General features: G+C 37.8%; 1 protein-coding gene and 1 long non-coding RNA gene across 5 annotated transcripts; one reads left to right on the top strand and one right to left on the bottom strand.

Moving 5' to 3' along the window:
- Positions 1-1,147: 1,147 nt before the first annotated feature.
- LOC121885711 lies at positions 1,148-5,083 on the bottom strand. 3 transcript variants are annotated; one of them, XR_006092601.1, is made up of 5 exons: positions 4,519-4,871; positions 4,004-4,203; positions 3,045-3,111; positions 2,629-2,718; positions 1,148-2,547 (listed from the first exon to the last, which is right to left on the bottom strand). It is a non-coding gene; the product is annotated as an uncharacterized LOC121885711 (long non-coding RNA). The 3 variants fall into 3 exon arrangements; XR_006092602.1 differs by lacking the exons at positions 4,004-4,203; positions 4,519-4,871 and adding an exon at positions 4,879-5,083; XR_006092603.1 differs by lacking the exon at positions 4,004-4,203 and having other exon boundaries at positions 4,519-4,858.
- Positions 4,044-19,171, top strand: fbxw5 (F-box and WD repeat domain containing 5). Of its 2 annotated transcripts, XM_042395414.1 has the most exons (11): positions 4,074-4,160; positions 7,183-7,258; positions 7,984-8,179; positions 8,265-8,422; positions 9,500-9,683; positions 9,940-10,088; positions 10,271-10,603; positions 11,509-11,692; positions 11,792-11,939; positions 12,963-13,175; positions 15,024-19,171. In XM_042395414.1, the coding sequence occupies exons 3-11, from the start codon at positions 7,993-7,995 to the stop codon at positions 15,307-15,309; spliced, it is 1,842 nt and encodes a 613-aa protein (XP_042251348.1). In that variant the 5' UTR covers positions 4,074-4,160; positions 7,183-7,258; positions 7,984-7,992; the 3' UTR covers positions 15,310-19,171. The 2 variants fall into 2 exon arrangements, with proteins under 2 accessions (XP_042251347.1, XP_042251348.1); XM_042395413.1 differs by lacking the exon at positions 7,183-7,258 and having other exon boundaries at positions 4,044-4,160.
- The last annotated feature ends 4,763 nt before the right edge of the window (positions 19,172-23,934 follow it).

Below are 23,934 nucleotides of genomic sequence, written 5' to 3'. Positions count from 1 at the left end.
GAAGAGAGGTTTCCTCAAAGATAACTTACAATAATGGTAAATACCTCACTTAAACACTTTTTTCTTGGTCCCTTCAGATAATTTGATAATTGATTGATTTTGTAGGTGTTAGTTCTGAAAGGTGAAATCCAGAGTTAATGATTCACTGATGATATTTGTACTCTTTAATCATAAATCCATAAATGAGACTTTCATCCGTTCTCAACTGCTCATATTGTGTCTGCAGAGTCATGGGTTGGGGGGGGGGGGGGGGGGGGGGGGGGGGGGGGTTGAAGCCAATTCTAGAGGTCAGAAGGTCGGAGCTCTGATGTTTTACAGCTCCTGTGTTCAGAAATGCTGTGTGGAGTTTGAAAAGAAAGGTTGAAAGTGTTTTGTGTTTTTCTCATTGTGTGTTAACCTTGTGATACACTAGAAAACTGAGCAGAGTGTGTCGGGCCTGTTAATAAGTGTAATAACAGTGTCAAGTAGAGCTGCAATGATTAGTCGATGGATAGAGAATTAATCGGCAACTATTTTGATAATCGATCATTTTAGTCATTTCTCAAGTAAAATGCCGACTGTGTTCTTGTTCCAGCTTCATAAATGTGATGATTTTTTTGTCATTGTCATATTTGACAGTAAATTGAATAACTTAAGGTTTTAGACTGTTAGTTGGACAAAACAAGCAGATTGAAGGCATCACTGACGGTTCAAAGAAATTGTTAATGCAATTTTTCCACTATTTTTTAACAGTTCATTGACTAAACACTTAATCCATTAATCTAGAAAATAATCAGCGGATTAATTGATAATGAAAATAATTGTTAGTTGCAGCTCTACAGACAAACACAACATGTCTTTTATGTTATTATCTGTGTTTCAAATAATTACTTGATATAATTTGTTTATGAAAAGTTCCCAGTGATTAACTATTGAGTTTCAATGTTTTGGAATCATATATATAATATAACATACTATTATTTTCTATAGTTTCTATTCAGTGATAAATGAACCAGTTTTCTGTTTTCATGTAATTGGTTCCTGCAGTTGTTTTTTTGTCCACATGATGACACCAAATACTCAGGAAAGGAGAGTTTCACATAATAAAAAAAGATCACCTCTCCTGCAGAAACAGTGTAAAGATGCTTTTATGACACATACAACTAGATGATCTTAACAACTATTTATTCAATTCACTGGATTAATATGCTGTGGGACCACATTGTATTTTTATTACACAGATGACAGAAGTAAGCCGCTGCTGAACAAATTAGGCTGCAATAACACAAGTGAGAGTGCATCACTCTGTTGGCCGAGTGTCGTTAATCTATGACCTACTCAAAACTAAATCAGAGGAGTCGTCAGACAATAGGAGACTTGCTTGGAGTCGTGACTTGGAAACAGAGATAACAAAAGATGATTTGGAGCAGATATGTATGCCATGAAGCCCAGGTTCAAACTAACACCAGATTTAGACTTCTGCAGTACAAATAGATCATGTTCAGCTTGAAGAAGAGAGAAAATACAAAAAATACAATAGTGACTCTGTCTCTATTACACCATTCTGATGCCAATAATCCAGATCCAGATGTGTGAAATGCAATGCTGAACACAACACTCTGGTTCACAGTTTATGAGGTTTGCCCAGGGATCAAAGAATTTTGGAAAGATGTACTTGACACATTATCACAAATAGTTTCAGCCAAACTACCAGAATGTCCAAAACTGTGTATTCTTGATCTGTTCTCTGTGACTCCGAGGCTTTATAACACCAAGAAAACAATCGTTGTTTTCTCTGTTCTTCAAGCTAAACATACAAATATCTGTCTTTTGGGAAAAACCTAGAAAACCCCTCTATCAGTCAGTGGTCGAAAAACTTATCTCAGTGTCTTATCTTAGAGAAATTAACCTTTAGTATCAAAGGGAGGCCTCATACTATTTATTAAATATGAGGGAAATTCCTTCATTTTTTGGAAAACAACTAGCTGAGACCTTGATGAGTCAGTATGAAAGATGTGAGCGGATAATGTAAAGCTTCTTTTGTGCACCAGCTTTGTAACTCAATGTTAAGATTTAATAACCATTTTACATGTAATATGCTTCTTACATGCATGCAATAAATTTTGACACATTTATTTATGTGTTTTAAAAGTTATTGTTATTATTATTTGATTAGGTTGTTTACTTACTTTACTTTTTATTACCAAATAATGTCTATGTTATTTTATTATCACTGTTATTATTTACTTTATTTTTGAGTAACTTTGTGAAGATTATTGTCAGAGGGAGAGGGAGATGGGGTGAGACAAGGGCAAATAAATATATTTGTCCCCCCATCCCCCCCCAAAAAAGCCACTGCTGCACCTGTCAGCTGTCAGACATTATCCAGCTTCCCAAAGAGGAGTTTTCAGACAAGTCATCATTATAACAAGCACAGAGCAACACAGAGGAGAGACACAGCAGAGATCAACATGCTGCGAGTGAATGTGAGTGTCTCTTCTGGGAGGAATTAAGAAGGATTTTGACCGGATGGGGTTTCATCACTAGAGATTGTCCACACCTTCTGTCCTGCATGGTGAGAAAAACAAGACAGTTTAACTATGTAGATCATATTTTAAAAATGGCACAATTTCACACAATGAGAAGCACCTTCACACTGGTACGGACATCCCGCTGCTGTCGTGGCCTTCTTGGAGGAGCAGCATGAAGAACCTATCCAGTTAGCAAAATTGCGCACTGCTAAAGGAATACAAACAGACAGGAGTTCCTCTTTTATCTGTCAGTAGTATCAGCAACTCTGTTCTGCTGAGATAACGTTGCAGCAAGTAACATGATCTCACCCCTATCAGGTTCAACACACTCTCTTTTACACTATCCTACAATGCATTTTCAGGTTTTAAATGTTTATTTCATTACAATTAGTTTCTTAACACAGTGAAAATAATAAGGTTGTCTAAGGAAAAATAGATGCCATTGTTCACTATAAGATCTTGTTTATAAAACCTGTTTGCTACACAAAAAAACAACTTGATACACATTTTTCTCAAGAAAGTTTGAATACTTACCAGAGATAATTAGTCACAGCATAGTTCCACCTGTTCTTTTCTTCCACTTTTTTCTTCGCAAGTTAGTCTGGAAGTGAGGAAGTGATGATGTGTGTGCACTGGCACTACAAACCAATGACTCAACATTTCTCAGCCACAGAGGCTCCAGTGACTGAAGGCTCACTGTGATGTCAGTAAACTGAGAGTGACCACATGGATAAAGGAAGTATAGTATTACTGCTCTGTGTGTGTGTTGTTACTGTGAATATTGTAAAATAAACAGTGGACAAAATGAGATATTGCCATTGACTGTAATTAAGATCAGTGTACATGTTAATTCATGATAATGTACATATCCATGAATATTTAAGTGTAATATCGACTGCAATCAAAGTGTGAAGACTGGTTTGTATATTTGACAGTTTTTTTTGTGAGAAAATATTTAATTTATAAGAGAAATAAATTAACAAAATGATTGCATTTTTTTAATGTACACAGCTGGTTCTTCTCAATCTGCAGCCTTCACAACCATCTCAACATGACGTTGAGAGTTTAAAATGAGGTTGTAAGAAATGAAGCAAAGATTTTTGTGTTTTAGTAATGAAGAAAAGGGAAAAAATACAGTAAATATGTGTCATACTTCATAAATAATGCCTGTAAATCAATCTTCTCTTCAGCTATATGAAATAAAATAGGCCTTTTAATTATGTTTTATATATAGCCTAGTCTACTTGTAATATAGTATTAAAGGGCGCTACCACAATGTCCTTATCAATACAAATGTAATAGGTAAAGTTAAACTACATATGTTACACAGTTAAACTACAAATGTAGCCTAATATAGCTTTGACAATGTTGATTTTTTATTTAAAATTTAAAAAAACAATAACTTTAACCTCGTGATGCTCTCTAACAGAAAAAAAGATTTGGTTTCTGGAGAAATACACTCATATTAAAGAAGAAAATGTGTGTTAACTGACCTGTAAATAGTGAATCGATTGATTTGCCTTTGCTGCATCGATGTTTCTGTGCTCGATTTATAGCGTCTGTCGATCCTCCGCTGCTAGAGGATTGTTGACATTTTTTTCTGCGGCTAGCCGTCCGATTTTTTCTCTCCAACACACTTTGACCCAGCAGGTGGGTCACAGTTTATGTCGACAAGTTTTTGTAGTGAGCCGAGCTGATTAAGTCATGCAAGGAGATCATTGATTCATAAAGAAAAGTACTCGCTGTCACAACTGAACGTCGTCAGATGTGAAGTTAAAAACAAATGTCAGCTAACGGCTAGCTAGCTTAACGATAGCATTTGTGGCTAGCGAAGCTGTAAACTTAAGTTTTCGGTTGATTTTGATTAAAATACATGTAAAAATACCCGCTAGTAATTTAGCTGTGGTTAGTTAATGTTTCCAATGCAGGTAAGAAAGCTAGACAGGCTGTTTTTTTAGTATAAATACAGTGACTTGTCAAGAGTTTTACGTACAGCGACATAAATTACCTTGTTAGGTCATCTTCACTCGACGGTTTGGTTTCAGTAAAAGAAAGAGCTGAATAAATGTACGAAAGTGTTTAATAAGGGGACTGATATTTGTTTAAAAAGTATAGTTCACATAGCAGTCATAATGTTATACAAATGTTTTAGTGTGTATATGAAACACGGCTCTTTTCCAGCAGCGACTCCATTTCTTGCTTATTCATCATAAATGTCGTCTTCACACTGCTGTTTTCTTCCACAAAAACAGAAGAATGTAGAGCTTTTTAGTGTCAGATATGGGGTACTTGTGGATGCATTGACATGTCTTGTAAATAGTAATTATATCCTCAATGAGCTGCAGTGACAGCCGGAGCCCAGACTGACCTGTACGGATTGATGAAGCTCCTCAAAGACACAGCTGACTGTTTCTGTGCATTAAAACACACATCAGTGAAACAGCTGTCAGCTGTCAGACTCATTAGTGCCGCAAGCTATTTATGGGTGCACAGGGACAGAAAAATATTATATGTATTTCCCTAAAGAGCTGCAGTGATCAGTCGATGAAACATTAGTAGTTGGCAACCATGAAATTAATAGTCAACTATTTTGATAATCAACTTGAGTCATTTTTAAGAAGGAAATTTCCAAATTCTCTGGTTCCAGTTTCTCAAATGTGAATATTGCCTGGTTTCTTTTTCTATGACAGTAAACTGAATATCCTTGGGTTGTATCAATGTGGGCTTTGGGAAACAGCGATCGACATCTTTCGGACCAAACAACTAATCGATAAATCAAGAAAATAATCGACAGATTAATCGATAATGAAAATAAGTTAGTTGCAGCCCCATTTCCTACATCTGTGTTTATACCATGTAGCATCGTAAACTTGATATGTGCTGACCATCATCTGTAGTCTGGTATGATCTTGTGTGTACTTTGTTGCAGGTGTGACTATGTTGACTTTTCTCAGTTTGTAATCGGTGTCAAACATTGAAACCCAATATTCTTGTCAAGAGTCGAGTTTCAGAATGCCGCCTCGTTATAGTTTCAAGTCTTAGTTTTAAATTTTATGAAACAAGAAATTTAAGTCTTGATGGTCCGTCGCTTTTATTTTTGTTTGAGAATTTGAGAACTGATGAAGTTGAAGTACAATATTTCTTTCTAGATTGAACACTTAATATCTATTTTGAAGAAGAATTAAGGGGAGAGTCAAAGTAAAATGTTACCAATTTAACATCTGGAATCAAAGAAAACATTTAAAACATTTCAGTGGAAGATATTTTTAGGACTGCAACCAATGATTATCTTAATTATCGATGAATCTGCAGATTTCTTTCTTGACTAATTGTTAATCATTTTGTCTATTAAATGTCAGAATATAAAGAAAAATGCCTGTTATAATGTCTTAGAGCTCTAGGTGACATCTTAAAATGTCTGTTTTTGTCAGATCAACAGTCCATAATCTAAAGATATTCAGTTTACTATCATGTATGACACAGAAAAGCTTCATCGTGTCACATTTGAGAAGCTGTAGCAACTGAATAGTCGGCATCTTTAAATTGTAAATGACTAAAATGATTATTCGATTATTGAAATAGTTGCGGTTAATTGACTTATTGTTGCAGCTCTAATATTATTTGTAATTGGCATAAAATCAACCATCAATGTCAATTTTAATTAATTAATTTCAAGCTGCTTTTTGCAAAATTAGTTGATTACGCTATCTCAAATGATCACAAACCAAGTCTGTATCATGTCTAATGTGACTTGAGCCAGATTTGAGTTTCAGAGTGTCCACCTCTATATTTGACATACTGTGAAAATGCATCGACGCCTTGGACCAAAACATTGTTAAAACACACAGAACTTTATTTTAAATCGTAGTGGAGAGCCCACAGTTTCCAAACATACTAAATATGTCTGAATTTTTGGTACATGAGTATAAAATGATGCACAAGACATCTACAAATAGCTGCAGACAGAGGTGACTGCTCGATTTTAGTTCTTTTAGACTTAAGTGCTGCATTTGACACTGTCGACCACGGTACCCTCCTAAATCGCCCAGAGAACTGGATGGGGATCAGGGGCCTGGCTCTTACTTTATCACAATCATATCTCCTCAATAGAACTTTTTCTGTCGCTCTGGGTAACTCCACCTCCACGATAGCGTAGTTGAATTATGGGGTCCCTCAAGGCTCAGTTCTTGGGTCCCTTCTGTTCTCCATTTACATGCTGCCCCTAGGCCAGCTTATTCAGAACAATGATGTGTATCACTTTTATGCTGATGACACATAGTTATACTTACCATTAAAACCCTTGGATCCTAGCAGCCTCGTCCGTCAAACTTAAATCATGCCTCTCTGACATTAAATCCTGGATGTCCCAGAATTTTCTTAAGTTCAATGACGACAAAACCAAGGTCATTCTATTCAGTCCACCAAATTCTGTCAGCTCGTTTGGAGCAAACCTTGCCGATCTGTCGCATTACACAGTCTGCTAGGAATCCGGGGGTCATATTTGACTCCAACCTCTGTTTTGAGAATCAAGTCAAAAATGTTGTGACGTTGTGTTTCTACCAGTTGAAGATCATCTCTAAAATTAGGTCATTTTTATCTTTTGCTGATCTTCAAAAAACTGTACATGCTTTTATATATTCTCGACTTGACTATTGCAACGCACTTTATTCAGGTATCAGCCAGGGCTCCCTTCACCATCTCCAGCTGGTCCAAAATGCTAATGCTCGTCTCATTACTGGGACAAAAAGGTATGAGCACATCACCCCTGTGCTTGCCTCCCTACACTGGCTCCCAGTTAGCCTTCGTATTGATTTTAAAGTTTTATTACTTACCTTCAAGGCATTAAAGGGCCTTGCTCCCAGTTACATATCTGCACTACTGAACTGGTATGTGCCCCCTTGACCCTTAAGATCCGCAGATGGAGCCCTGTTGGTCATTCCCAGGACACAGTTTGTGACAAAGGGTGGTCGGGCTTTTGCTGTCAGAGCCCACTGAACTCAGACACACTAGGTCTCTAGCTTCTTTTAAAACTTGTCTTAAAACTTTTTTCTTTGTGAAAGCTTTTGGAAATGTTTGATATGTTTTAATTACTGTTCTTACACCTATTGATGTTATTTTATCTTATTTTTTATCATTATTTTACTCCTGTGCATTCTATTGTCCTATTATTACTATTAATGTGCATCCTCTGTTGTTACTATGTACTTCTGACTTTACCTCCTTGTTCCTCTTTGTTTATTTTATCTGCCTTGTTGGTTTGATATCCTTTGTAAAGCACTTTGTAATATTGTTAAGAAAAGTGCTATATAAATAAAATGTATTATTCTTAGGTTTGAATATTTCACATCATATAGCTTTAATGAAGAATTGGAAGTTAAGGGAAAACAAAAAAGGGGAAACTATGTGTAAAGGGGGTTTAATTGGCTTTCACATGCCAGCACACTCATATACTGGTGGTGTATGTGTTGTGTAGGATGTTAGGATGGAGTGTGGCCCAGTTCTGCCGGACAGCGTGGTGTTGGAGATCTTCTTTCGTCTGCCCCATGATGCCGTGCTGAGAGCTGGTCTGACCTGCCGGCAGTGGCTGGCTGTCTCAAGAGATGAGTTCCTGTGGAGGGAGCTGTTCTACAGCTACTACCGCATCCCCCGCGCCGTACCCCGACACCCAGGTGTGTATTCATAATCATACGTGTTCACAGAAGAATTCAAGACCGGTCGCAGCTTTAAATAACTCCCGATCTACCTTTTGTGCAGCGGCTGTGTCGTGGTACAGGGAGTTCAAGCGGCTATTCGACTGTATCCCGTGTGTGGAGGTTCAGACACTGAGAGAACACAATGACCAAGTCCTCCACCTGGCTTTCTCTCACAGGGGTCACCGGTTCTCCTCCTGCTCAAAAGACTGCACTGTTAAGGTTAGGATTAAAGGATTATTGCGGTTGCTTTCATCTTGGATTTTATTATCTTAATTTCTGTCAGCATGACAAGTGAGTGTGTTCAGCATTTGGTTACTTATCCAACTGTAGGGCTTTCCTTCTGTCTGCTTCACTGACAGTCTGGCTCTAAAGTACACGCTTGAGGGCCGAAGTAAACGCAAACAGGTGAACTTAAAAAGTAGATTAAAACACATTTAATTTCTTTAATTTAATGTGCCAGCGACGGCTGTGGCAGCTTTATGTTTTTGGCTAGTCTGTCCATACTTCTGTACGTATGTCCCTTTCTTGTAAATGCATCTCAGGAACGCTTTGGGGGAATTTCTTCAAATTTTGCACAAACGTCCACTTGGACTCAAGGATGAAATGATTAGATTTTGGTGGTCAAAGGTCAAAGATCAAGGTCACTCTGACCCCACAAAGCTTTGGCCATAACTCAAGAAATCATGTGCTAATTATGACAAAATTTCACACAAATGTCTAATAGGATAAAATGATGAAGTGATGACATTTTATATCCAAAAGGTCACAGGTGAACTTCACTGTGACATCATAACGTTCTGCAAAAACACTTTTCTGGCCATTATTCAACACCATAACTCCTGAACAGAAGGGGAGATTGTGACCATATTTCACATTTGGCCAGATACTGAATTGGTGACACTAATCTTGGTGCCACCTTGAAACTGTGGTGATTGTTTAGATCTTCTGTGCTGCCGGGTTGAAGATGTGTGTGAAGCATCCATGTTTTAGAATTCGTAGCTTCTTTGCAGCAACATCCATATCTGAAGCATCGTCTACTGTCATTGCTGCAACTTTGTGTTCCATCAGAATCAGCTTTATTGGCCAAACATGTTGAACACATATAAAGAAGATACACTTAATACTTTTTATTAAATTCCTACAAAGTCTTCACTACAAATATTATATGAGTCTGAACAGACATGGATGTAAACTGCAACTTGACTGGTTGGCGGAGGCATACAACTGTGAGGAAATATTCCTCCTTATCATCCACTCGCTTCTCTCCAAACCTGTCTTCTGCCTTGTTGTGTGCAGCTATGGGATACGGAGCGGCCAGACGGTAATATCTCGCTGGTGCACAGTTCCAGTATGCGACAGTTCAACTGGGGCTACACCCAGTTCTCCCAGTTCAACGCTGACGACAGTCTGCTGCTTGTGTCTGGTGTCTACCTGGGCCCACACCACTCCTCGTCTGGGGAAATCGCTGTCATCAGTCTGGGTAGGAACTAAAAAAAATGTTTTAAATGGCTCAACTGTTCTCTTTGGTTTTCAAAGAGTCGATCACATTGGACGGTACGGACGCTGGTTCATGTCTGTTTAAACAATTGTTTAGCCGACTTCACTACATTTAACTCTGACGCTGACAGCTCGGAGCAGCTATCCTCTGTTTTTAACATCCCTGTCTGTTTCCCTAATGTACACTATATTTTTGTGTTCTCTATTAATGTGTGTTTCCACAATACGCCCAATTACAGAAAATTACACACTGTTGTCGCGGGTGAGGAACAAGCCGTACGACGTGTTTGGCTGCTGGCTGAATGAGACCCACCTGATCTCTGGGAACCTGCACTGGATAGGCAACATGACGTCTTGCTCTGTTCTCTGGCTCAATAAAGCCTTCCAGGTACGACCCAGTGTGCCACAGATAACTCTTATTAGAGAAGTCAGTCAAAATCTTTATTTGCCAAGTTAAGATGTAGCGGTTGGAATATCCTGAATTCATAAATGTAAAATGAAAATACATAAATTTCCACGTTCACCACAGTTTCGTTTCTCCTCTTCATCTGTTTTTCTTTCCTCCATCAGGATATTGAATCAGAGAACGTCAACGTGGTCAAGCGCCTTTTCAAGATCCAGAACATCAACGCCAGCACCATCCGCACAGTGATGGTTGCCCACTGCCGGCGTCACGACAACCCCGACTTGCTGCTAGACTACGAGGCTCAGTCTCAGGCTCGAAGGCAGAAAGGGCAGCAGCAGCAGCACCAGCCCCTCCTCTTTGACCTAGGAACCTCCGGCAGTGAAGAAGAAGACGAGGCGGAGGAGGGTGATGAGTGCCAGAGAGAAGCAAGGTCTCACGGCCTCCCCAACGCCCGCCTTTCCCAGCCCACCTTCTCCGGCCTGGAGCATGTTATACAGGTGTTGTAGTGACTTTTGTTGTAGTAGCATTAGGCACATATAAAACAAGCACAAATATGGTAATAACCTGAGACATTACAATCTATTATCAGTAAACATGATGCATCTGGCTCTACACTATAATATTAATGGACACTTAACCATTGCATAGTCAACACCGCCCTCTGCTGGGCTCAAAGTGGGAACATTTCCGTCACCTGTTAACCTACATCTGTGGTTACTCTCCTTCACAAGCTGTGGGCAAAGCGGTGTATGTGAGGCTACACATCGGCTGCATGAAATACAGCTTTGCATTTCTGTTACATAATGCACTTCACACATAGACATTTCTTCTAATAAATGAACATGGCGACTGGGTAACACCAATGAGCACTTTTAACCTGAGTGACAAAACTGGTAGTAACAGGACAACACAGCAGCAATGTAGCATAGTGTGATGTTGCGCTTAGTCGCCACTTAATTAACTTGGTCAAGTCACTGCATGCAAAATGACCCGTTACAGAAACATAGTGAATGTGACAGAAATAGCACCACTCATAAACAGACAGTGTAGGCGACTTACGGATTCAGTGACCGCACACAACTTCAAACAAGTCCAAAAGGGGAAGTTTTAGACTCCATAATTCTTTCCAGTGAAATTTGAGTCTGATACTTTCTCCTGGTACGCAGTGACTAATTGTGTTTCGGACGGGAGCGGCAGTTGTGTATGTAATCCTATTGGCTGCTGGTAGAGAGGTAGACAATGCAGAGAGGGAGAAAGAGAGAGAGAGCATAGCCCGTACAGCAAGACAGCCAAAGTGATAACCTTTCTAACAACGGTTGAGCTGGCTCTCTGGTGCCTTTTTCTGAAGTAATCTTGTTCTTCATCCTGCCTCTTTTTTGTGCTTTTTTTCTCTCTATGTTAGAGTCGTAAAAACGTAGGGCGCAGGGAGTTGGCGCTTGAGACCCAGGTGGCCCAGATGATGGGCAGAGCCCACACGAAGGCCCCAGACACTAGCCTCATCGAGCCCTCTGAGCCCGGAGACGGAGAGGACAAGACTTACTTACTCTTTACCACCGGCAGCCTTACATACTCTCCTCACCAGATAGGTAAGATTGTTTTCACACTGTGGCAACAAAGCCAAAGCACCCGGATATAATTCTAATATAAGAAAACACAGCCCTGAAACTTGTCAAACACTTTTCCAGGTATTAAACGCATTAAGCCCGACCAGATGACCACTTGTGGTCCTGTCCTCGGGGAGGAGCGGAGTTCAGAGGAGTTTTTTGACTCCCTTGACCATGTCATTGATATCCACGGCCACATCATCGGTATGGGCCTTTCTCCAGACCATAGGTAAGTAAACACACAGTATAGATATTAAATTCAGTACGCTGTAGGGCTGTCACTTCTTCAAAAAATCAACAATTAATTCCAACACAACCCTACTATTTTCTGTAACTGTCGTATATAGCATGTATGACCAGCTGTGTCCATACTATAGTATATATATAGTCTTACCATTCAGTACAGTCTCTATATTTTCCCGTGTTGTGTCATGCAACTGCAATGTGTGTCTTGAGATTACACTGTTTGTTAAGTAGGCAGTTAGACGAGCTTGTAGCATTGACGTTTCTCTGCTCATGCGGTGCCTCCGCTGCCTCACGTGTGTGGTAAAATAACTGGTGAGTCTTCAGATTCTTGATTCAGTTGATAGTGAAATTTAAGAACGTTTGTTATTATAATGTACATTTTGAGCTTTAACAGGTCATTACAGTTTGGATATTCAATTTTTCCCCACGTTTGAACGAAAGTTTAAATAAAAAGTGACAGCCCTAGTATGCTGCTACCCCTGCCCACATGCTTTTGCGTACTCGGTGCCGTTTTTTTTATGGTTGCTACATCATTCAATAATATTTTAGACTTTATGCTTTAATAGTGTGCTTCCAACTTTGTGGCAACAGTTTGGGAAACGCCTTTTCTTGTGCCTCTGTGAGCAAAGCGATCTCCATAAAGAAACGATTTCTTATTATATTTTGAGTTTGGCATGAATTTGGAGCAATGACTGTGAGTCAGAGTTACAGCCACAGAAAACGTTTTCGGAAGAGAAGAGGTTGTCATAGAAGCATAATAATAATGCCTATAGTGTTGGAATGAGCTGTTCAACTATTACATATGAATTTAATTTTCATCAGTCCATAAATTTGACTTTTAGTATAGCATCACACTACGTTTTCACTACATTTTCAGAACCCTAAAAAGTCTTGTAAATAGACTTTAATAGTGGTTCTGTGTCCGTGTGCAAGTGTAGCACCGTATATCATCTCTGCAGATTAGGAACGTCTTCACCACTCTCATCTTTACCCCGTCATTGATCAGGTACCTGTACGTGAATAGCCGAGCTTGGCCTGCCGGATGCGTGATCTCCGACCCCATGTGTCCGCCTCCCATCGCCGAGGAGATCGACCTTCACGTGATCGACCTCAAGAGTCTGAGGGAAGAGAGAAGGAGCCTGCGCGCTCACCGAGCCTTCACGCCTAACGACGAATGCTTCTTTATCTTCCTGGACGTCAGCAGAGACTTTGTTGCCAGGTGGGTGACTGACCGGCTACTTTTCCAAAAATATTATCTCTCTCATATGCAGCTTTCACTCATCTTTCACACCATTAAGCGGTCACATATTGATGGGGAAGTGATACTGCAGTGGCGGCAAATTTGTTGCTGCAGTTTGACTGCTCATGTCGTTGTAACACTATGGTTTTCACACTGGCATATGGTGTAGTTAGATACAGATATGAGGTTACGGAGAATAACTGATTTTGGTATTGGCATGAATGGTCAGATAGTTTTAAAGTCATGTAAACCTGAAGCTTGTGTGACTGACAGAAGCTGTAATCTTGAGGTACTTGATGCCACAGAACGTATCTATGAAAGCATCTACGCCAACCAGACGTAAGCGCTTTCAGAATTATACTTGTGTTATCATATTTGAGGTTTAGTTTGGGGATTTTCAATGTTTACGTCCTGTTATAAGTCTGAAAGAATCAAAAACAACAAGATAGAAATGACATTATATTAATCTGTTCTGTAAGACACAACTTTGGCTGATACATTACAGAAACAGAAATGATTCACTTGGAAAGTAGCTTTTATATATAGCCAAACCTACCCATCAAAGTTCTAAGCGAATTTGCATCGTGGGTTGTATTGATTACCCAGAATGATAGTGTTTGAAAGTTTCAGGGGATTTCTAAGTCAGTTGCGATGACTGAAGAATTACTGGTCACATTAAAAAAAACAGCAAAAGTCCAAATGACTCAAACCAGTTGTTGTTGTTGTATAAACATATGAGGACAGTTAAAAGTACCTGATTATTGCTGCTTCTTGACAGCATAATATCTAATATATATATTAATATACTCGTCGGTCAGTGGAAGATTTAAAGGCCTGAGAAGGAATCAGAAGGTCTGTAAACTTCTGAATGACAGCGGTCAAGGAGATGACTGAGTGTCACATTTAGTTTGAGTGTAAAAATGCAAACATAATGAATAATATAGGAATATACGATTAAACCACCCGTCTATATTCAAGTTTCTGTAATTGTGTTATTGCAGACAGATAAGACAAATGTTCTATGTGAGTTTGGCGCCTTCTTGAATGTTTTATATACATAATGTCTGTTGGTGCCGTTGTTATTTTATATGTTTGTATTCTATGACATGTAATTATGCTCACAAGGTAATGAAAAAATCTGAATTTGGGAAAACGTTATTCATATCAGCACTTTCATACAGCTTATAGATCAAATTGTTGAGCTTTATTTTAATGTATCGCTTTAATATGTGAATACTGTTAAAAAAACAAATTACTGTGCAGAACTTTGGCATCGTCTTTATTAGCCTTGTATGATGAAAGCTGGAAGTTATTTTTTAGTGACCTCAAGGTCGTTAATGTTTAGAGCTGAACGAAGAGTCAATGAATTAATCTATCAATCAAAAATCAATCAATCAAAATGAACTTATGTAGCACAAAGTGCTTCATGTAAAGATCAAGAAGAAAAATAGAGCAGAATATAAACAAAACAGAATTCATGAATAATAATAAAAACATGATTTGAAAAGCGAAATATAAATATATCTTCTACAGAAAATTACTCGGCAACAACTCTGATGAACTGCTTCTCTTATCCGATAGCAAACAGAACATCTTTCAGTTTGAAGATTTGCAGTTTGAAGACGTTGGTTTGGTCTCTAAAACTTGTTTTCTGATATTTAACAAACCAAAAGATGAATCAAGAAAATAATCTGCAGTTTAATCAATATTTAAAATAATTGTTTGCAACATTAGTAAAGTTTAATAACAGACTGAAGCAACAACGTTGACATTATTTTACCGTGAAGGCTTCACTGACGCCTCCCTCTTTCACTCTCCTCCTCACAGTGGAGCAGAGGACAAGCACGGCTACATCTGGGACCGTCACTACAACATCTGTCTGGCGCGGCTGGCACACGACGACGTGGTGAACTCGGTGGCCTTCAGTCCCGCCGACCAGGAGCTGCTGCTGTCTGCCAGCGATGACTCTACCATTAAGGTTTGGCGTTCACCGCGCATGGTCCGCTTAGCGCAGACCGCCACGCGGCCGCCGAGGCCCCGAAGCCTCCTGTCGTCCTGGCTGAGCCGCAACAAGAACTCCACGTCTGCCGGCAGTGTCAACGGAAAACCATGAGTCAGGTTTGGAAAACACTTTAAAGAGGGAGGGAGCGGGAAGAGGAAAGTGTGATCTTTTTTTTCCTCTGCGGTGTGAAAATATATATACACACTCCATGTATATGTACAGTATGGTTACAGTAAGTGGTTTTGCTTGAGCTCACGTTGTGACGCGCAGCAGGGCTCAGTGTGTCTTCAGCTAACAGGAGATGGAGCGAGAGGTGACTCAGGGTTAGACACAAGGGAGCGCCGTTTCACAAGCAAAGGACAGACATCATCACAGACTGTGTTTTGCCGCTGGAGTGATATGAAATGTTACCACAGATTAGAGTAGAGCTGACACCTAAATGCACAAGAAAGACGTCCAAACAAACTTGTCCCTGCAAGATGGTTTTTGTCAGTTTTTTTTTTTTTTTATCTGTAACGTTGTGTGTGTGTGTGAACAGGTCCCCCAGACTTCTGGATCTGAGCTGTAAATGTATGTAAATGTACTGCAGAGATGGGACCTTTATGATCGTGGTTGTCATGTCCTGCTCATCAGAGGCAAAGTGCTGTAACTGATGATTATTTCATTTTCTTATTAATGGATAAAATCCAAATTGATGTTTTGAGTATAAACACCTTATAAACCCCTTTTTCCCCCCAGAGAACATGAATTATAAAACCAAAAGGGAAGGAGATTTTTTTGTTTTTTTGGCTGCATTTACTGCTGTCTGCCTTGGTTTTTAATGACATCCAATCCCATTTTTTTTGTGTGTTTTTGTGCCCCAGAAATGATAGATCACTATTCTATTAAAAGTAGAATTATTGAGTAATTTAATCTAGCAGAGTTATTGAGGAACAGTCGGTGTGATGAAGCATGAATGAAAGAAAAGCTGTTGTTTGTGTAGCTAATTGTTATTGGGCCTATATTATATAGAAATGTTTTTAAAAACACCTTTAACACCCTTTAATTTTGACAAAAAAAGACTCTGCAGACGTATCAGGATGAATCTCCTGGACATTTCTTTTAAAATAAAAAAAAAAAGTGTTTTCTTTCCTCACCACATATGTAATAGATGATTTGTTTAGCCCAAGAAGAACTTTTCCCGCTTGTAGTCTAAGATCCCAGTATTGAGTGTAGGATGTCTGCATGTGTTGACCCTCATGTTGGACCACATAGAGCCCTTCTGAATACAACTATTTACAGGTCTATTAAATATTCTTAGTTCACTGCTATCAAAACAGAGGTAGTTTACTACCTCACCAAACCCACCATCCTCCAAAATTTGTCCAAAGAATTATTGTTTTCTATTAAATAGTGAGCACATTGGACACACTGTTGAACAAGAAATGTTAAATTACATATTTACATACTTTATATCCCCTTCAAGATGCATCCTGCATGTATTGGACAGTGTGATGACATTAACACAAACATAATTGTGAACTTCACTTACAACTTTAAGAAAATATTGATAAATATATTTAGTAAATTGACATTTTTATCGAAGATGACTTCATGGAAACATTTTGAATCAAAAAAAGCATATGATGTATTGCTTAAAATGTGTTGAAATGTAATTAATTTAAAACAAAATACCAACAAACCAGTTGTTTAAAACGCTGATACAGACTAATATCGTCAAGTCATGCTGAGGTACAAAAGACAATGAGCTTAATAATCATCCTGAAAGTATTGATCAACATGTCTGTATCTTTGTCTCTGGGCCACAAAAGTCTTTAAAAATTTTAGAGTTACCCTTTTACTTTCCATCTATGCTCTTAAACATCCTTCACTTTCGTCAGTCAAGCACCGGTCTCAAAAAAACAAACAAAAACAAAACAAAAAGTAGACGTCAATCCGTAGACTTTCAGATTAAGCAGTCATAGGTTCAGGTACTTTACCTGATCAATATTTATGTTTTAGGGAGATTCCCAGCTGAAGGATGCTAATTAACAATATTTTAATCATAGTTTTGGGTTGTCTCATCACTCGGCCTGGTTGTATTTGCATGAGAGGTTATCAGAGACACCTGTGTCGACACTTTCCACGTATTTAACAATATCTTCCATGTTTTGAAGAGTGTGTGTGTGTGGGTCATGAACTTTCGCCTTGGTTTCCTTCTGACAACTTTAACTGTCTTTTTGTTTTTTTTACTGTTGCTCCATCTTTTCCATCATGTCTCCTGTTCTCCACTGTTATTTTCATACTCCCCTTTAAATAAAATCATGCCCTGAAAGGTCAGAAGTCTGAATAAGTTCCACCCTTCGTCACTTTATTTACAAAAATAAAAGCAAGAGAAAGCACATTTGAGTCCAGACATGCACCCAAAAAAGCCACTAAAAACAGGGTCAACACAGATTACCATGGAAACCACTGGGGTATTATAAGCTTTCTACAATAAACAGAGTTAAGCTAGTAAAGCTGTTGTAGATGTTGGAGGATTTTAAAAGACATTTCAGCCTTAAATTCTTCTTCACTCTAATTGTAATGAAGCTTAAATTTGATCACATAGGACAAGTTTTTGCAATCAAGACAACTGATGATCACCAGTTGTTAGGATTTATTGCGTGAAGAACATGATTGTCTGTAAAAAAAAAAAAAAAAAAAATTCATGACAATCCATCAAATAGTTGTTTGATGGATTGCTGGGAGCTTTCATTTGCATCTCATGGTCTTCCTCAGCCAAAGACCATCCTTGAAGAGAGAGAGAGGTTATAGATTCCTCCCTATATACATGCATTACCTGTTATCACGTGACTGAGCTTCCAAAGAGGTCCTATAAAAAATGAGGAAACTCCATCTGTTGAGGAGGACCATGAGATGTGGTTGAAAGCTCTGGAAAAATCTAGTAAATGGACCTTAAATTAAGATTTTTTTTTTTTTTAATCAAAATCCTGTGTTTTGTTATTTGGGTTTTTTAAGATTTTCATCAGATCTCATCATTTTCATCAGACATGCAAAATGACCACGAGTCAGTTGACAGAAGACCGCTTTTGTAATACGAGAAGTTCAACTGCTAAAAAAAAAAATGACGCTTGACAAGAACTGTGACCGCTTCCTCTAGTCAGGGGTTTTCCTTCCTTCCTCTTTCCTGTGCTGTGAAGTGTTTCCTCCTCTGCTTCACATGAGGTGATAGATACAAAGAGAAGCTGTGGTGAACACTTGCAATAAAGTGCACCAGTTAGTTCCATTTTGAGTCATTATTTCCTTGTTCTTTGTCAGAAAGGTGTTTCACTTTCTTGAAATATGTGGTGATATGATCCAAAAAAAGGAGTTGAAACTGTTAAAATGGCGCCCATATTAGATACTGTGGGTGTGTGTTTGAATTGATGCAGATCCAGCTGATAATTTGTACATTATGTATAGATTTGTGCATTTTTGCATTTAAGATTTGTCTTCATTCAGTACAGTTTTAGACTTGCATGCATTCTAATCCCAAATACCTCTGACCATGAAATGTGGGATTATGCTCCTTCTCTTAGTTAAGGGTAATGCAAGGGTTAAAGTCAACAGTGGCCACTTTTAAAAAGGTTAGTTCACCCAAAATCAATTAAAAAAACAAACAATTTTTCACTCTTAATGCAGTTAGTTTTATTTGCTGAGGTTTTGAGATTATTCCTGTATAACAAGACTAAGAGTCGACAGAGGGATCTGTGAGGTTGAAGTACATGTGAGGATTCATCCTCTGGGCATCACAAATGTCTGTACAAAATTGCATGGCACTCAAAATAATTGCTGAGATAATTTACTAAAAGCTATTTAGTGAGCTTACTAGAGGAAAACTCACTAAAATTCAGAAAATCAGGATTCATCCTCTGGGGAACATGAAGGTCAGTACGTCTCTCACGTAGCTAAAAACTCAACAGTGTTTTTTCAATAAATGATGATCCAATTACTCATGATGATCTTGTGTTTTTACTGATGAACTAATCATTTACTGGCATCTTAACAAACCAAACCTTGAGGTGTCACATGAATGACGTTAAATGACTTTACTTTTAACAATAGCTGGATGAGTTTCGCATCCTGTGTCATGCGGTTCACGAGTTCTCTGTGTGTTAAAGGGGTTTATAGCGACTAACATGCAAGAATGAAACTCATGACTTCTTAGATGAGCATCCTTGCTGAGTTCTTGCATCACTTCTTGTTGCAAGTGATGATGCTGCTATTTCAGTATCACACCTGAGCAAGGTATGCAAAGCCGTGACCAGAAGCGTGGGGCTTTCAGTAGTCTACTGTGATGACTTTATTAAAGCAGCAACTTCCATGTGTTAATGTGTTTACTGGGCCATAAACTTAAAGCTGTTGTGGTTTATCTTAATCAGTGTTGGGAAGTACCGAAGTATATTTACTCATGCACTGTACTTAAGTACAATTTTGAGGTAATGTTACTTGTACTACATACTTCATTTCAGAGGGAAATATTGTATTTTCTACTCCGCTACATTTATTTAGCAGCTTAAGTTACTTTTCAGATGAAGATTTGACTCAATGGATAATATAACAAGCTTTTAAAATACAACACATTGTTAAAGATGAAACCAGTGGTTTACAACCTTTTGGCTTTTGATGTCTTACAAAAAGCGTGTGTGTAGTCGAGGTCACATTTCAGATGTCTATGAGTTGTTAACAGAGTTGCTAACAGTGATTTTTCCTTCTAAACTTCTCACATGGTTTCATTTCAATGAATGTTCAAATGATCCAATATTTCACCAAAAATCAAAGATTAGAGAAAAAAGTCTAAAAACTGAAAACATATTTGTGTATCAGAACTTTGTTTTTTCTTCTTTCCTCTCCCATTAATCATCTCAGGACCCCTCAGATCTATCTGGTGACCCTTTGGAGGGACCCAACCCCTAGGTTACTTCTCAGATTAAAATGTTACATGAAATAATACAGTATATAACAAGTTAATAAAATACAAAAAAAACTGTTAGATTAAACCAGTAGTTCCCAAACATTTTGGCGTGTAACCCGTGTGTAGCTGTGGCTCCTCGTTATGTTACAGATCTTTGAGTTGTTGAGCAGTTCCACTAAATCAATAATTGTTCGAGGCCCAAACAGGTAAAACTTGCCAATATTTCAAAAAATCACAAAAAAGTCTGAAAAATTAATCAAAATTTGTGTGGCAGAACTTTGCTGTCGCTGATTTCCTGTAAAACTGGTACCTTTACTTTTAATACTTTATGTAAATGTAACTGATTATACTAAAGTAGGATCTTAAGTGCAGGAATTTTACTTGTAATGGGTGAATTTTTAGATTGCTCTATTGCTAATTTTATTTAAGTAAATGGCCTGAGCACTGATACTGAAAGCCACCACTGGCTTTCAGTATCACTGTAAGGCGGACCAGTGTACCTTAGTTGTTGCTTGCTCTGATTCACAGATTTTCAAGTCTGTCTTAAAATAACTGTCAGGAGCCCAAATGAACATGGAAACAGGTTTTTCTTGCTGTTATCATCCTCCTGTCCATACTGACCATTAGAAGATTCCTTCATAATGCACTTACAATGTAAGTGATGAGCGACAAAATCCACAAGCCCCACCTTCTGTGCAAAAATGTATTTAAAAGTTTATCTGAAGATAATATGAAGCTTCAGCCTCCAAATGAGTCAAATCAAGTAGATATCTTTCAACGTTTCAGTCTTTTTAGTGCTCAAGTCCCTCTTTTTGTTACTATACTTCCATCGCAGCTCAACAGGGAAACACAAAGATGGAATTTTATGAAAAAAAAGTCAGTAAATGTGACAGATATCCACATGATATGACTAACTCAGACCGCTGAAGCCTCATATAAGCTTCAGATACATTTTTAAATGCATTTTTGCACAAAATGACTGTGTGGACACTGTGTAGATTTTGACTCCCATCGCTTATATTGAAAGCACATTTAAAGAGGATCTTTTAATAGCCAGTATCAACAGGAGGAATGATTACAGCGAGGAAAACCCCTTTCAATGTGTTGTTTTAAGACAGACTTGAAAAATTAGGAACCTACCCTTTGAAGGGTCGTTTCAGCAATTTTAGTTTTGCACTTCCATAAAGTTGGGGCACTTGCACGAGACAGATTTTAAAAGACAGGTCACAACTGGTGCAGCAGAGGTCAGGCTATCCTGACCTTATATGGGTCAAACTCCAAAAAAAAAAAAAACCCCACAGGATCCTACACTTCCGTTAATGCAACCAATAACCCCTCCAAGCCAGGTAAATGCCCACATCATAAAAGGCCATGCCCAAGTTTCTAACGCAGACTTGACAAAACTCCCCTCAGAGAAGCGGAAGACATTACACAGCTGTAGTTACAGGCTGAGTGATATTCCTTGAAACTAAGCTGACCTTTTTGTGGGGAACCAATGGAGTTCCCCTTTAATATTTTTTTTTATAAGTATATTTTTTTTAATGTAATTGTTTTGTGAAAACGACTCCAGGCAACACATTTTGTAACATCGAGGATAAAGATAGAGGAGAGAACATCATGTCCACATTCATGACAACAGCATAACAGCAGCAAACACAATAACCCGGTTAAGAACAGCTAACACCTAACCCACAACAACCACCTCCAGCTCTCTTGTTTTCAGTCATTTGGTACGTGTGTAGCTGCTGCTTTCACTGACTTGCTATGCAGTGGTTTAACGGATGCAGTTAGCCGCCCTTGAACTTATTTACTGACAGAAAACACCCAAGGTATTATCATCGAACCACGAGTTACATTCACATGTGACTATTTGAGAACATCATGAGATATTTATCAGCAGGGTGAACTCAGTTAAAGGGTACTTCAGTTCTTGGATATTTTTGACCTAAGCCTATGACATTCTTCATCTATAATTGTAGATATATCATGCTTTTTTTAATGTTTACAATAAAATTCATCTACCTTAAGACATGTAAGTGGATGTTATGTTACTGGTGATAAGTACAGTACTATGTGTATTAATCAAATGCAAACATACTGTATTAAATGGTTCAAAAGTGGATGTTTTCTCTTGTAGGGCTACATCTAACAATAATTTATATTATTTTTTGGTCTATAAATTGTCAGGAAATAGTAAACAAAGAGGCCAATTACAGTTTCTTAAAGCCTAAGTTGACTTGAAGTGTTAAAATGTCTTGTTTTGTACAATCAACAGTCCGAAACCCAAAGACTTTCAGTTCACTTTCACATAAAACCAAAAAAAAGCAGGTAATCCCCACAGCTGAGTAGCCAGACAATAATTAATATGTTTAATCAATGATCCAAATAGTTCACAATTAGTTTTCTATTGAATGACTGATCAATGAATTGCAACCAATGTAAGCAAACATACACATCAGTAGGTATTTCTTCATAATTGACATTCTGTGTGTTCCTTAATAGCAGCGAACATGGCACAACAAAAATCTTTGCATGTACAAACCATTTGCACAAAAGCATCAATAAGACTTGAATTCATGCAATATGCTTCAATACTTTACTCTAATTACAATAAAAATGCACAAAGATTGGTTGACTGTACTGATGGATGAACTTCATTAAAACATTTACTTAAAAGTGCAGAATTTTCAGTAAAATGTGCTTAAGTACTAAAAGTCCTATTTGTATATAACTGATACCGGCAAAGGCGTTAATAATTGATGTTTGAGCCAAGCTTTGAAGTTTTTTTTGTTGTTCTCACTCATGCTTGTATACCGGCCATTGGGCTAAGAAGCTATTGTTAAAATATAATGTATGTGTGTTATGAGATGGAAAGGCTCATATTTAATTGTGAGCATTTGAGTTTAATGATAAATATGTACTTTAATTTAGATATTGTGTGTTTAGTAATGATTTATTAGTTTAGAATAATTTTATTAACTGGTGGAAAAAATAACAAAACACCGAAGTCAATTCTAACTACCACCGATTCTTAAGTAATGTATAATATACAGTAAAGCACTTAGACACAGATTTACATTAATTAAGCATTATATAGGTATGTTATACACGTATAATCTAAAAATAAGTGGGAATGAAAATAATAGATATAGATTATACAGGAGGAAATGAATATATAATGAATATTTAGCAGGTTAATTTGGAATTTGGCTTATAAGGAAAGCATCTAAGCATATTTTAACATCTTAAATTGCTATTATTTTTTATAAATTAAACCTCAGGCCTGTGGTCTATACAGACTAGATTACATATTTGTATGCAAAGCAGAGTCTGGCATATAAAAATTATTATGATAGATATGATATAATCAAGGTATTTAATACAAACATCATTATTTAGTTATAAGTTATAAGATTTGAATGCCAAGAGGGTCACCTTAGGGCAGTGGTGGGCAAATAGCGGCCTGTGGGCCAAATCTGGCCCTGCAGAAAAAATATTTGGCCCCCTTAAGAAAGTTTCATAGTTTAGATCAATAATTTTTTTTTTTACAAATCTACTGTAGATAACAAAATAATCACAAGGCACCTGTAAATCCTAATTATTGTAATATAAACTTGTTAATTCTGCCCCCACACCAGTAGAGGCATTAAAACTACAGCTGCATCAAACTATTTGAACGACGCATGGTGCTGAAATTAAGTCTAATAAACCTATTCAAAATTAAAGTTTAATGCGTGAATTCTAACAGTTTTAATTAAACAACTTACGACTTTGCAACCCTCACAGATTTGTTCTTGATA

The sequence above is a fragment of the Thunnus maccoyii genome, chromosome 19, assembly GCF_910596095.1.
Source record: "Thunnus maccoyii chromosome 19, fThuMac1.1, whole genome shotgun sequence".
Classification (NCBI taxonomy): Eukaryota; Metazoa; Chordata; class Actinopteri; order Scombriformes; family Scombridae; genus Thunnus; species Thunnus maccoyii.
This window is presented reverse-complemented; position numbering and strand designations above follow the sequence as displayed.